The sequence below is a fragment of the Oncorhynchus masou genome, chromosome 25, assembly GCF_036934945.1.
Source record: "Oncorhynchus masou masou isolate Uvic2021 chromosome 25, UVic_Omas_1.1, whole genome shotgun sequence".
NCBI lineage: Eukaryota > Metazoa > Chordata > Actinopteri > Salmoniformes > Salmonidae > Oncorhynchus > Oncorhynchus masou.
Window position 1 is genome coordinate 4217924 of NC_088236.1, and position 14230 is coordinate 4232153.

At 44.8% G+C, this 14230-nt stretch overlaps 1 protein-coding gene across 1 annotated transcript in view; it reads left to right on the forward strand.

The window, feature by feature from the left end:
* LOC135513697 (PDZ domain-containing protein 2-like) overlaps positions 1-14230 on the forward strand; it is a 230329-nt gene that overhangs the window by 174226 nt on the left and 41873 nt on the right. The window contains exon 14 of the mRNA XM_064936570.1: positions 5554-5641. Coding sequence (XP_064792642.1) covers positions 5554-5641 — 88 coding nt within the window. The remainder of the gene's footprint in view (positions 1-5553; positions 5642-14230) is intronic.

Genomic DNA, 14230 nt, shown 5'->3' on the forward strand with positions numbered 1-14230 from the left:
AGCACCCGGCCTCACCCTACTAGAATCTGAAGTCAAATGTCTGCTGTTTGCTGATGATCTGGTGCTTCTGTCACCAACCAAGGAGGGCCTACAGCAGCACCTAGATCTTATGCACAGATTCTGTCAGACCTGGGCCCTGACAGTAAATCTCAGTAAGACCAAAATAATGGTGTTCCAAAAAAGGTCCAGTCACCAGGACCACAAATACAAATTCCATCTAGACACTGTTGCCCTAGAGCACACAAAAAACTATACATACCTTGGCCTAAACATCAGCGCCACAGGTAACTTCCACAAAGCTGTGAACGATCTGAGAGACAAGGCAAGAAGGGCATTCTATGCCATCAAAAGGAACATAAATTTCAACATACCAATTAGGATTTGGCTAAAAATACTTGAATCAGTCATAGAGCCCATTGCCCTTTATGGTTGTGAGGTCTGGGGTCCACTCACCAACCAAGACTTCACAAAATGGGACAAACACCAAATTGAGACTCTGCACGCAGAATTCTGCAAAAATATCCTCAGTGTACAACGTAGAACACCAAATAATGCATGCAGAGCAGAATTAGGCCGATACCCACTAATTATCAAAATCCAGAAAAGAGCAGTTAAATTCTATAACCACCTAAAAGAAAGCGATTCCCAAACCTTCCACAACAAAGCCATCACCTACAGAGAGATGAACCTGGAGAAGAGTCCCCTAAGCAAGCTGGTCCTGGGGCTCTGTTCACAAACGCACCCTACAGATCCCCATGACAGCAGCACAATTAGACCCAACCAAATCATGAGAAAACAAAAAGATAATTACTTGACACATTGGAAAGAATTAACAAAAAAACAGAGCAAACTAGAATGCTATTTGGCCCTACACAGAGAGTACACAGCGGCAGAATACCTGACCACTGTGACTGACCAAAAATTAAGGAAAGCTTTGACTATGTACAGACTCAGCGAGCATAGCCTTGCTATTGAGAAGGGCCGCCGTAGGCAGACATGGCTCTCAAGGGAAGACAGGCTATGTGCTCACTGCCCACAAAATGAGGTGGAAACTGAGCTGCACTTCCTAACCTCCTGCCCAATGTATGACCATATTAGAGAGACATATTTCCCTCAGATTACACAGATCCACAAAGAATTCGAAAACAAATCCAATTTTGAAAAACTCCCATATCTACTGGGTGAAATTCCACAGTGTGCCATCAGAGCAGCAAGATTTGTGACCTGTTGCCACGAGAAAAGGGCAACCAGTGAAGAACACGCACCATTGTAAATACAACACATATCTATGCTTATTTATTTTATCTTGTGTCCTTTACCATTTGCACATTGTAAAAACACTGTATATATATATATAATATGACATTTGTAATGTCTTTATTGTTTTGAAACTTCTGTATGTGTGATGTCTACTGTTAATTTTTATTGTTTATTTCACTTTATATATTATATACCTTACTTGCTTTGGCAATGTTAACATATGTTTCCCATGCCAATAAAGCCCCTTGAATTGAATTGAATTGAATTGAGTGAGAAAGAGGGAAAGAGACAGGGATGGCAGAGAGAGTGAGAAAGAGGGAAAGAGACAGGGATGGCAGAGAGAGTGAGAAAGAGGGAAAGAGGGAAAGAGAGGGATGGCAGAGAGAGTGAGAAAGAGGGAAAGAGGGAAAGAGAGGGATGGCAGAGAGAGTGAGAAAGAGGGAAAGAGACAGGGATGGCAGAGAGAGAGGGAAAGAGACAGGGATGGCAGAGAGAGAGTGAGAAAGAGGGAAAGAGACAGGGATGGCAGAGAGAGTGAGAAAGAGGGAAAGAGACAGGGATGGCAGAGAGAGTGAGAAAGAGGGAAAGAGGGAAAGAGAGGGATGGCAGAGAGAGTGAGAAAGAGGGAAAGAGGGAAAGAGAGGGATGGCAGAGAGAGTGAGAAAGAGGGAAAGAGACAGGGATGGCAGAGAGAGTGAGAAAGAGGGAAAGAGACAGGGATGGCAGAGAGAGTGAGAAAGAGGGAAAGAGACAGGGATGGCAGAGAGAGTGAGAAAGAGGGAAAGAGACAGGGATGGCAGAGAGAGTGAGAAAGAGGGAAAGAGACAGGGATGGCAGAGATTCCTGTCCTGCTACCTGTACAACTTTGTGTCAATGAACCGTTGAAACAGTCAACAGCTCAACATCAGTGACAGCTCATTGTCTTACCTGGGTTATATTTCTAAAGACGTTGAGCGCTTAACCAACACCGAACCACCGAGTCTGCGTTCTCTCTGTCCTTGACGTGTTTTAACCAGATTCTCTAGTCCTGCAGTGCGTCCCAGACATGACGTGTTATATTACCTGTACTGGACTTTACTCACAGAGAGACATATGTGTTTTCCTGTAGGCAGACAAAGGGTCCCTTTACCTTAAACACTCCACTGACAATAACCCACAGTACAAGCTGATACCCTCGTGAATCTCCCTTCCGGAAATCAGAGACATGTCTTAGATCTGCTACTAGATTGTATTACATGTTCTCAGACTGGGCGTCTCTCTGATCTCTGAACAAAGGTTTGACAGATTTCATTAGGCTCGTATCAACACCATGTTGTTTGACACTATTGGTTCATGTTGTCTCATCGAACAGACGTGTGGAGACCTACCTTAAATCCCCAATGAACCCCTGTAGGATCTCTAAAAACTAGTCCACTGTCAGATGCTCCTTTATCCCATATACAGTATGGTAAAGATCGGTAAGGGCAGATCTGATTCTAGATCTGTTGGTTAGTGGCAACTTCTACCTCGAGTCAAGAAACAGGCACACAGACACAGTTGAACCAGACAGACATGAAGGGGGCATTTGGGGGGGGGGGGCAAGCTAACAAGCTGCCAGCTGATAGGTTGCTGTAGACCAGCTGACGGGAGCCGAGCGGGAACAGCATTTTTATGGTGAGCTGAAGAGGAAGTGGCCTCTGCTAAGAGAGAGAGGGGGATAGAGAGGGGGATAGAGAGAGAGAGATAGAGAGAGAGAGAGAGTCAGAGAAAGAGGGGGAGAAAGAGAGAGGGGGGGGAGAAAGAGAGACAGAGGGGGAGAAAGAGAAAGAGAGAGAGAGAGAGAGAGGGGGGGGGGAGAAAGAGAGACAGAGGGGGAGAGAGAGAGGGGGGGAGAAGAGAGAGAGGGGGGAGAAAGAGAGAGAGAGGGAGAGAGAGAGAGAGGGGGGGGGGAGAAAGAGAGACAGAGGGGGAGAAAGAGAGACAGAGGGGGAGAGTGAGAGAGAGAGAGAGAGAGGGGGGGGAGAGAAAGAGAGAGAGGGGGAGAGAGAGGGGGGGAAAGAGAGAGAGGGGGAGAAAGAGAGACAGAGGGGGAGAAAGAGAGACAGAGGGAGAGAGAGAGAGAGAGGGGGGAGAAGAGAGACAGAGGGGTGGAGAGAGAGAGAGAGAGGGGGGGGAGAGAGAGAGAGAGAGGGGGGGAGAGAGAGAGACAGAGAGGGGGGAGAGAGAGAGACAGAGGGGGGGAGAGAGAGAGACAGAGGGGGGAGAAAGAGAGAGAGGGGGGGAGAAAGAGAGATTCTGAGGGAGAGAAAGAGAGAGAGAGAGAGAGAGATAGGGGGAGAGAGAGAGAGGCACTGTCCAGACCCCTGCAGTTGGCTGATCAGATGCTGTTAATTCATCCAGCATGTTAATGTTTGTCAGGCTGATCAGATGCTGTTGACTCCTCCAGCACTGGCCTGCCTGGGAAAGCAAAGGAAGACTCAAAAGCATTTTAATGCTGCAATCCAAAGAAGGCAAAACACAAGTGTGTCCCAAATGGCACCCTATTCCCTATGTAGTGCACTAATTTTGACCGGGGCCCTTATCAAAAGTAGTGCATTATGTATGGAATAGGGTGCATTATGGGATACAACCTGTATCGAAGAGCTCTCTAGCTACAGAGTCAGAACCCTGCAATTACTGCAGCATTGTGGTTTGTTTTTGTTAAATGTAATGGGTGTATTTAACTGAAAGATAGAGTGATTATGGATGTCATTACTTTTTAAAGGACTGTAGTTGGGTGTTGGGCGGTGAACACTGAGCAGGGTTTCTGTTAGCTACTAGAGCTAGTTAGTTATGCTCCTACCAAGCTACATCAAAAAAACATTTTATATTTCTTAACATTACAAATTGAAGTGTTGTTCCGTTGTTAGAGTTTAGTTTCTCTTCTAAAACCTATCCATTTTGGGTTATCTAATTAAATGATCGAGCCTTTTATAATCCAGAACATTATATTGTGGTGATGCCAGCTGACATTCCTCTGTTAGTCCTTTGGACTGGACTGGCCTGGCCTTGTCTGGACTGGCCTTGCCTTGACTGGACTGGCCTTGACTGGACTGGCCTTGCCTTGACTGGACTGGCCTTGACTGGACTGGACTGGACTGGACTGGACTGGCCTGACCTTGACTGGACTGGACTGGACTGGCCTTGACTGGACTGGCCTTGACTGGACTGGCCTTGCCTTGACTGGCCTTGACTGGACTGGCCTTGACTGGCCTTGACTGGACTGGACTGGACTGGCCTGACCTTGACTGGACTGGACTGGACTGGACTGGCCTTGACTGGACTGGCCTGACCTTGACTGGACTGGACTGGACTGGCCTGGCCTTGACTGGACTGGCCTTGACTGGACTGGCCTTGACTGGACTGGCCTTTACTGCACTGGCCTGGCCTTGGCTGGACTGGTTTGGACTGGCCTGACCTTGACTGGACTGGCCTTGACTGGACTGGACTGGACTGGACTGGACTGAACTGGCCTTGACTGGACTGGACTGGCCTTGACTGGACTGGCCTTGACTGGACTGGACTGGACTGGCCTTGAATGGACTGGACTGGACTGGCCTTGACTGGCCTGCCTTGACTGGCCTGCCTTGACTGGACTGGCCTTGACTGGACTGGCCTTGACTGGACTGGCCTGGCCTTGACTGGACTGGACTGGACTGGACTGGACTGGCATTGACTGGACTGGCCTGGCCTGGCCTGGCCTGGACTGGACTGGACTGGCCTTGACTGGACTGGACTGGACTGGACTGGACTGGCCTTGACTGGACTTGCCTGGACTGGCCTGGACTGGACTGGACTGGCCTGGCCTTGCCTGGACTGGCCTGGCCTTGACTGGACTGGACTGGACTGGCCTTGACTGGCCTTGCCTGGACTGGCCTTGCCTGGACTGGCCTTGACTGGACGACTGGACTGGCCTTGACTTGCCTGGACTGGCCTTGACTGGACTGGACTGGACTGGCCTTGACTGGACTGGACTGGCCTTGACTGGACTGGACTGGCCTTGACTGGACTGGACTGGCCTTGACTGGACTGGCCTTGACTGGACTGGCCTTGACTGGACTGGCCTTGACTTCATTGACATCTGATGGTTACATTGTACCAAACACCTGTTGCACAAGGTACACCGTGTGTCATAGGAGTAGTGCTGATCTAGGATCAGGTCCGTCTAGTCCATAATCATGATCCTTGATCAGCACTAGTGTGAGACTAGGGCCTGGTGGTGAATGTGGTTCAATGACTGTCTCCTGAACGTTCCTCTCTGTTTTGTTCCTCCAGGTTTCAGAGCAGGAGATGGATGATGTAATCACTAGGTCTTCACACAGAGACAGTCTGAGTAAGGACGGACACGCCTCTCAAACTCTAGGTCTGTCCCTCTCCCCCCCGCACCCTCTCTCTCTCTGTCTTTCTTCTCTCTCTCTCTCCCTCTCTCTCTCTGTCTTTCTTCTATCACTCTCTGTCTTTCTTCTATCTCTCTCTCTCTCTTTTTCTCTCTCCCTTTCTCTCTCTCTCTCTCTCTCTCTCTCTCCCTCTCTCTCTCTCTCTCTCTCTGTCTTTCTTCTATCTCTCTCTCTCTCTCTCTCTCTGTCTTCTCTCTCTCTCTCTCTCTCTCTCTCTCTGTCTTTCTTCTATCTCTCTCTGTCTTTCTTCTATCTCTCTCTCTCTCTTTTTCTCTCTCCCTTTCTCTCTCTCTCTCTCTCTCTCTCTCTCTCTCTCTCCTCTCTCTCTCTCTTTCTCTCTCTCTTTCTCTCTCGCTCTCTCTCCTTCTCTCTCACCTCTTTCTCTCTCTCTCCTTCTCTCTCACCTCTTTCTCTCTCTTTCTCTCTCTCTCTCTTTCTTCTCTTTATCTCTTCTCTCTCACATCTGTCTCTCTCTCTCGATCGATGAAGAGAGTGTCAATAATTTTTTTAAGAGTCTCAGGGCTCTATATTCGGCTGGTGTTATGGAGGCACAAGTCTTAAAACACACGTTAATTTTGCATTTCGTCATGTTTTTATTTATTTCACCTTTATTTCTACCTTTATTTAACCAGGGAGGCTAGTTGAGAACAAGTTCTCATTTACAACTGCGACCTGGCCAAGATAAAGACTGTCGCTCTGGAATTTTGTGCCGGTGAATCTTCTATTTAGAAACATTTTTAAAAAATGGTTTCCCTCCCATTTCGTTTAATTTGACGAAAAACCAAGCATAGCTTACTCTCCCCTATAATAACAGCTGGCTTTGTAGCATCACATAGGTGTGTTCTTTTATGCATTAGCCAATTAGCCTATCAATAAAGTAAAAAAAAAAAAAATGAATCAAATTGTATTCATCACAATACAACTGGTGTGGACTTTACAGTGACATTATTGCTTAAGAACCTTTCCCAACGATGCAGAGTTTGAAATTAATAATAACAAGTAAAATAGTAACGAGCACAAGAGGAATACAATTAAGTACAAAATAATGAACACATGAGGTGCCAGTGTCAGATCAGTGTGGAGCTATATACAGGAAGTACCAGATCAATGTGGAGCTATATACAGGAAGTACCAGATCAATGTGGAGCTATATGCAGGAAGTACCAGATCAATGTGGAGCTATATACAGCTATATACAGGAAGTACCAGATCAATGTGGAGCTATATACAGGAAGTACCAGATCAATGTGGAGCTATATACAGGAAGTACCAGATCAATGTAGAGCTATATACAGGAAGTACCAGATCAATATATATTTAATGTGGAGCTATATACAGGAACTTCCAGTACCAGATCAATGTGCAGAGGTACGAGGTACTTCAGGTAGATACAGTGGGGAAAAAGTATTTAGTCAGCCACCAATTGTACAAGTTCTCCCACTTAAAAAGATGAGAGAGGCCTGTAATTTTCATCATAGGTGCACTTCAACTATGCCAGACTAAATGAGAAAAAACATCCAGAAAATCACATTGTAGGATTTTTAATGAATTTATTTGCAAATTATGGTGGAAGATAAGTATTTGGTCACCTACAAACAAGCAAGATTTCTGGCTCTCACAGAACTGTAACTTCTTCTTTTAGAGGCTCCTCTGTCCTCCACTCGTTACCTGTATTAATGGCACCTGTTTGAACTTGACACCTGTCCACAACCTCAAACAGTCACACTCCAAACTCAACTATGGCCAAGACCATAGAGCTGTCAAAGGACACCAGAAACAACATTGTAGACCTGCACCAGGCTGGGAAGCCTGAATCTGTAATAGGTAAGCAGCTTGGTTTGAAGAAATCAACTGTGGGAGCAATTATTAGGAAATACAAGACATACAAGACCACTGATAATCTCCCTCGATCTGGGGCTCCACGCAAGATCTCACTCTGTGGGGTCAAAATGATCACAAGAACGGTGAGCAAAAATCCCAGAACCACACGGGGGGACCTAGTGAATGACCTGCAGAGAGCTGGGACCAAAGTAACAAAGCCTACCATCAGTAACACACTATGCCGCCAGGGACTCAAATCCTGCAGTGCCAGACGTGTCCCCCTGCTTAAGCCAGTACATGTCCAGGCCCGTCTGAAGTTTGCTAGAGAGCATTTGGATGATCCAGAAGAAGATTGGGAGAATGTCATATGGTCAGATGAAACCAAAATAGAACTTTTTGGTAAAAACTCAACTCGTCGTGTTTGGAGGACAAAGAATTCTGAGCTGCATCCAAAGAACACCATACCTACTGTGAAGCATGGGGGTGGAAACATCATGCTTTGGGGCTGTTTTTCTGCAAAGGCACCAGGACGACTGATCCGTGTAAAGGAAAGAATGAATGGGGCCATGTATCGTGAAAACCTCCTTCCATCAGCAAGGGCATTGAAGATGAAACGTGGCTGGGTCTTTCAGCATGACAATGATCCCAAACACACCCCCGAAAGACGAAAGAGTGGCTTCATAAGAAGCATTTCAAAGTCCTGGAGCGGCCGAGCCAGTCTCCAGATCTCAACCCCATAGAAAATATTTGGAGGGAGTTGAATGTCCGTGTTGCCCAGCAACAGCCCCAAAACATCACTGCTCTCGAGGAGATCTGCATGGAGGAATGGGCCAAATGACCAGCAATAGTGTGTGAAAACCTTGTGAAGACTTACAGAAAACATTTGACCTCTGTCATTGCCAACAAAGGGTATATACAATAACAAAGTTATTGACCAAATACTTATTTTCCACCATAATTTACAAATAAATTAATAAAACATCCTACAATCTAGGAAGGGGTAAAAAAAAAGGGGGTAAAAAAAATGTTTTTCAAGAAACAAAAAAAAAAGAATGATAGAGGCCACTGTGTTCTTGGGGACCTTCAATGCTGCAGAAATGTTTTGGTTTATATATAGTATATACAGTCTAATGAGTGTGGATATATAGTATACGTGTATATATATAGTGAAGTGAGTGTGTATATAGTGTGTATATATAGTCTCGTGAGTGTGTATATAGTGTGTATATATATAGTGTAGTGAGTGTGTATATATAGTGTAGTGAGTGTGTATATATAGTGTAGTGAGTGTGTATATAGTGTGTATATATATATATATAGTGTAGTGAGTGTGTATATAGTGTGTATATATAGTGTAGTGAGTGTGTATATATAGTGTAGTGAGTGTGTATATAGTGTGTATATATAGTGTAGTGAGTGTGTATATATAGTGTAGTGAGTGTGTATATAGTGTGTATATATAGTTTAGTGAGTGTGTATATAGTGTGTATATATAGTGTAGTTAGTGTGTATATATAGTGTAGTGAGTGTGTATATAGTGTAGTTAGTGTGTATATAGTGTGTATATATAGTGTAGTTAGTGTGTATATATAGTGTAGTTAGTGTGTATATATAGTGTAGTTAGTGTGTATATAGTGTGTATATATAGTGTAGTGAGTGTGTGTATATATAGTGTAGTGAGTGTGTATATAGTGTGTATATATATATAGTGTAGTGAGTGTGTATATATAGTGTAGTGAGTGTGTATATAGTGTGTATATATATATAGTGTAGTGAGTGTGTATATATAGTGTAGTTAGTGTGTATATATAGTGTAGTGAGTGTGTATATAGTGTGTGTGTATGTATGTATATATATATATATATATATATATATATATATATATATATATATATATATATATATATATATATATATAGTGTAGTGAGTGTGTATATCGTGTGTATATATAGTGTAGTTAGTGTGTATATATAGTGTAGTGAGTGTGTATATAGTGTGTATATATAGTGTAGTGAGTGTGTATATAGTGTGTATATATAGTGTAGTGAGTGTGTATATAGTGTGTATATATAGTGTAGTTAGTGTATATATATATATATATATATATATATATATATATATATATATATATATAGTTTAGTGAGTGTGTATATAGTGTGTATATATAGTGTAGTGAGTGTGTATATAGTGTGTATATATAGTGTAGTTAGTGTGTATATATAGTGTAGTGAGTGTGTATATAGTGTGTATATATAGTGTAGTGAGTGTGTATATAGTGTGTATATATAATGTAGTGAGTGTGTATATAGTGTGTATATATAGTGTAGTTAGTGTGTATATATAGTGTAGTGAGTGTGTATATAGTGTGTATATATAGTGTAGTTAGTGTGTATATATAGTGTAGTTAGTGTGTATATATAGTGTAGTGAGTGTGTATATAGTGTGTGTATATATAGTGTAGTTAGTGTGTATATATAGTCTAGTGAGTGTGTATATAGTGTGTATATATAGTGTAGTTAGTGTGTATATATAGTGTAGTGAGTGTGTATATAGTGTGTATATATAGTGTAGTGAGTGTGTATATAGTGTGTATATACAGTCTAGTGAGTTTGAGACGTGTCAGTACAGGATATAGTCAGTGCAGATAGTTTAGGCAACATTAAATGGTCGACTGAGAGCTTTGCCCTCATTTTCATTATTCACAATTCACATACAGTTGAAGTTGGAAGTTTACATGCATGTAGTTTGGAGTCATTAACTCGTTTTTCAACCACTCCACTAATTTCTTGTTAACAAACTATAGTTTTGGCAAGTCAGTTAGCTTATATACATTTATCTACTTTTTAAAGTAATTTTTCAAACAATTGTTTACAGACAGATTATTTCACTTATAATTCAATGTATCACAATTCCAGTGGGTCAGAAGTTTACATACACTAAGTTGACTGGGCCTTTAAACAGCTTGGAAAATTCCAGAAAATTATGTCATGTCTTTAGAAGCTTCTGATAGGCTATTTGACATCATTTGAGTCAATTGGAGGTGTACCTGTGGATGTATTTCAAGGCCTGCCTTCAAACTCAGTGCCTCTTTGCTTGACATCATGGGAAAATAAAAAAGAAATCAGCCAAGACCTCAGATAAAAAATTGTAGACCTCCACAAGTCTGGTTCATCCCTTGGGAGTAATTTCCAAACACCTGAAGGTACCACGTTCATCTGTACAAACAATAGTACTCAAGTATAAACACCATGGGACCACGCAGCCGTCATACCGCTCAGGAAGGAGACGCGTTCTGTCTACTAGAGATGAATGTACTTTGGTGCGAAAAGTGCACATCAATCCCAGAACAACAGCAAAGGACCTTGTGAGTTACACCAGCTCTGTCAGGAGGAATGGGCCAAAATTCACCTAAATTATTTTGGGAAGCTTGTGGAAGGCTACCCGAAACGTTTGATCCAAGTTAAACAATTTAAAGGCAATGCTACCAAATACAAATTGAGTGTATGTAAACTTCTGACCCACTTGGAATGTGATGAAATAAATAAAAGCTGAAATAAATCATTCTCTCTACTATTATTCTGACATTTCACATTCTTAAAATGAAGTGGTGATCCTAACTGACCGAAAACAGGGAATTTTTACTGGGATTAAATGTCAGGAATTGTGAAAAAAACTGAGTTTAAATGTATTTGGCTAAGGTGTATGTAAACTTCTGACTTCAACTGTGTCATGTCTTGTTATGTCTGTTCCTGTCCTTTCTCTTCATTCTCTCTCTCTGCTGGTCTTTTTAGGTTACCTTCTCTGTCTCTCATTCCTCAGCTGTTCTACATCTGCCCTAACTAGCTCTTTCACTCTTCCCCACCTGTTCTCTCTTCCCCCTCTGATTAGGTCTCTATTTCTCTCTCTGTTCCTGCTACTTTCAGTGTCTGATTCTTGTTTGTGTTTTTTGATGCCAGAAGCAAGCTGTCGTCTCGTTTGCTTCCACCTTGTCCTGTCCTGTCGGAGTCTGCCTGGCAGGAGCATCCTGCACTATACTAACGTTCTTTTTGTTCCGCTGACAACGTTGGAAGAGGATTTATGCCATTCCTGTATTTTCATTAAAGAACTCTGTTTTCTGTTAAAACCGCTTTTGGGTCTTCACTCAAGTTCTTAACAGAAGAATCAGACCAAGAATGGACCCAGCGGCTCCGGACCCTTTTCACTCCGCCGTCGAGATCCAGGGAGCGATGCTAGGCAGACACGAGGAGGAATTGTCTGCTGCTCAACATGCCGTTGAGACCCTGGCCGTCCAAGTCTCCGACCTCACAAGACGGGTTCACCAACTCCACCTCGATCCACCGCCCACTTCCAGGGTTTCCGAGTCTCCGGAGCCCAGGATCAACAACCCGCCGTGTTACTCTGGGGAGCCCACTGAGTGCCGCTCATTCCTCACTCAGTGTGATGTGGTGTTCTCTCTCCAGCCCAACACTTACTCCAGGAGCGCAGCCCGCATCGCCTACGTCATTTCTCTCCTTACCGGACGGGCGCGTGAGTGGGGCACGGCAGTCTGGGAGGCGAGGGCTGAGTGTATTAACCAGTATCAGGACTTTAAGGATGAGATGATACGGGTTTTTGACCGTTCTGTTTTTGGCGAGGAGGCTTCCAGGGCCCTGTCTTCCCTATGTCAGGGGAATAGATCCATAACGGATTATTCTATTGAGTTTCGCACTCTCGCTGTCTCTAGTGACTGGAACGAGCCGGCTTTGCTCGCTCGTTTTCTGGAGGGTCTCCACGTCGAGGTTAAGGATGAGATCCTCTCCCGGGAGGTTCCTTCCAGTCTGGACTCCTTAATAGCTCTCGCTATTCGCATAGAGCGACGGTTTGATCTTCGTCGCCGAGCTCGTGGAAAGGAGCTCACGTTCTCCGTTGCTCCCCTCTCCACATCACTGCCACCTGCCGCATCACTGCCACCCTCCTCCGCCGGCTCGGATGCTGAGCCTATGCAGCTGGGGGGTATTCGCATCTCGGCCAAGGAGAGGGAACGGAGAATCACCAATCGCCTCTGTCTCTACTGCGGCTCCGCTGGTCATTTTGTCTCCTCATGTCCAGTAAAAGCCAGAGCTCATCAGTAAGAGGAGGGCTACTGGTGAGCGCAACTACTCAGGCCTCTCCTTCTGGATCACGCACTACCTTTCCGGTCCATCTCCGCTGGCCCGGTTCATCTGCTTCCTGCAGTGCCTTGATAGACTCTGGGGCGGAGGGCTGTTTTATGGACGAGACCTGGGCTCGGGAACATGACATTCCTCTCAGACAGTTAGGGGAGCCCAGGGCCTTGTTCGCTTTAGATGGTAGTTCTCTCCCCAAGATTCAGCGTGAGACGCTGCCTTTAACCCTCACTGTCTCTGGTAATCATAGCGAAACCATTTCTTTTTTAATTTTTCGTTCACCTTTTACACCTGTTGTTTTGGGTCATCCCTGGCTAGTGCGCCATAACCCTTCTATTAATTGGTCTAGTAATACTATCCTATCCTGGAATGTTTCTTGTCATGTAACCTGTTTAATGTCTGCTATCCCTCCTGTTTCCTCTGTCTCTTCTTCACAGGAGGAGCCTGGCGATTTGACAGGGGTGCCGGAGGAGTATCACGATCTGCGCACGGTGTTCAGTCGTTCCAAGGCCACTTCTCTCCCTCCACACCGGTCGTATGACTGTAGTATTGATCTCCTTCCGGGAACTACTCCCCCCGGGGTAGATTATACTCTCTGTCGGCTCCCGAACGTAAGGCTCTCGAGGATTATTTGTCGGTTTCGCTCGACGCCGGTACCATAGTCTCCTCCTCCTCCCCCGCCGGAGCGGGGTTTTTTTTTGTTCAGAAGAAGGACGGGTCCCTGCGCCCATGCGTGGATTATCGAGGGCTGAATGACATAACAGTTAAGAATCGTTATCCGCTTCCTCTTATGTCTTCAGCCTTCGAGATCCTGCAGGGAGCCAGGTTTTTCACCAAATTGGACCTTCGTAACGCCTACCATCTCGTGCGCATCAGGGAGGGGGACGAGTGGAAGACGGCGTTTAACACTCCGTTAGGGCACTTTGAATACCGGGTTCTTCCTTTCGGCCTCGTTAACGCTCCAGCTGTCTTTCAGGCACTAGTTAACGACGTCCTGAGAGACATGCTGAACATTTTTGTTTTCGTTTACATGGACGATATCCTGATTTTTTTCTCCGTCTCTCTCGATTCATGTTCAGCACGTGCGACGCGTCCTCCAGCGCCTTTTGGAGAACTGTCTTTATGTGAAGGCTGAGAAGTGCATTTTTCATGCCGCCTCTGTCCCTTTTCTCGGTTCCGTTATTTCCGCTGAGGGCATTAAGATGGATCCCGCTAAGGTCCAGGCTGTCATTGATTGGCCCGTTCCTAAGTCACGCGTCGAGCTGCAGCGCTTTCTGGGCTTCGCTAATTTCTATCGTCGTTTCATCCGTAATTTCGGTCAGGTGGCAGCTCCCCTCACAGCCCTTACTTCTGTTAAGACGTGCTTTAAGTGGTCCGTTTCCGCCCAGGGGAGCTTTTGATCTTCTTAAGAATCGTTTTACATCCGCACCTATTCTTGTTACACCTGACATCTCTAGTCAGTTTGTTGTTGAGGTTGACGCGTCAGAGGTGGGCGTGGGAGCCATTCTTTCTCAGCGCTCTCTCTCTGACGGCAAGGTCCATCCTTGCGCGTTTTTCTCTCATCGCTTATCGCCGTCAGAACGTAACTAT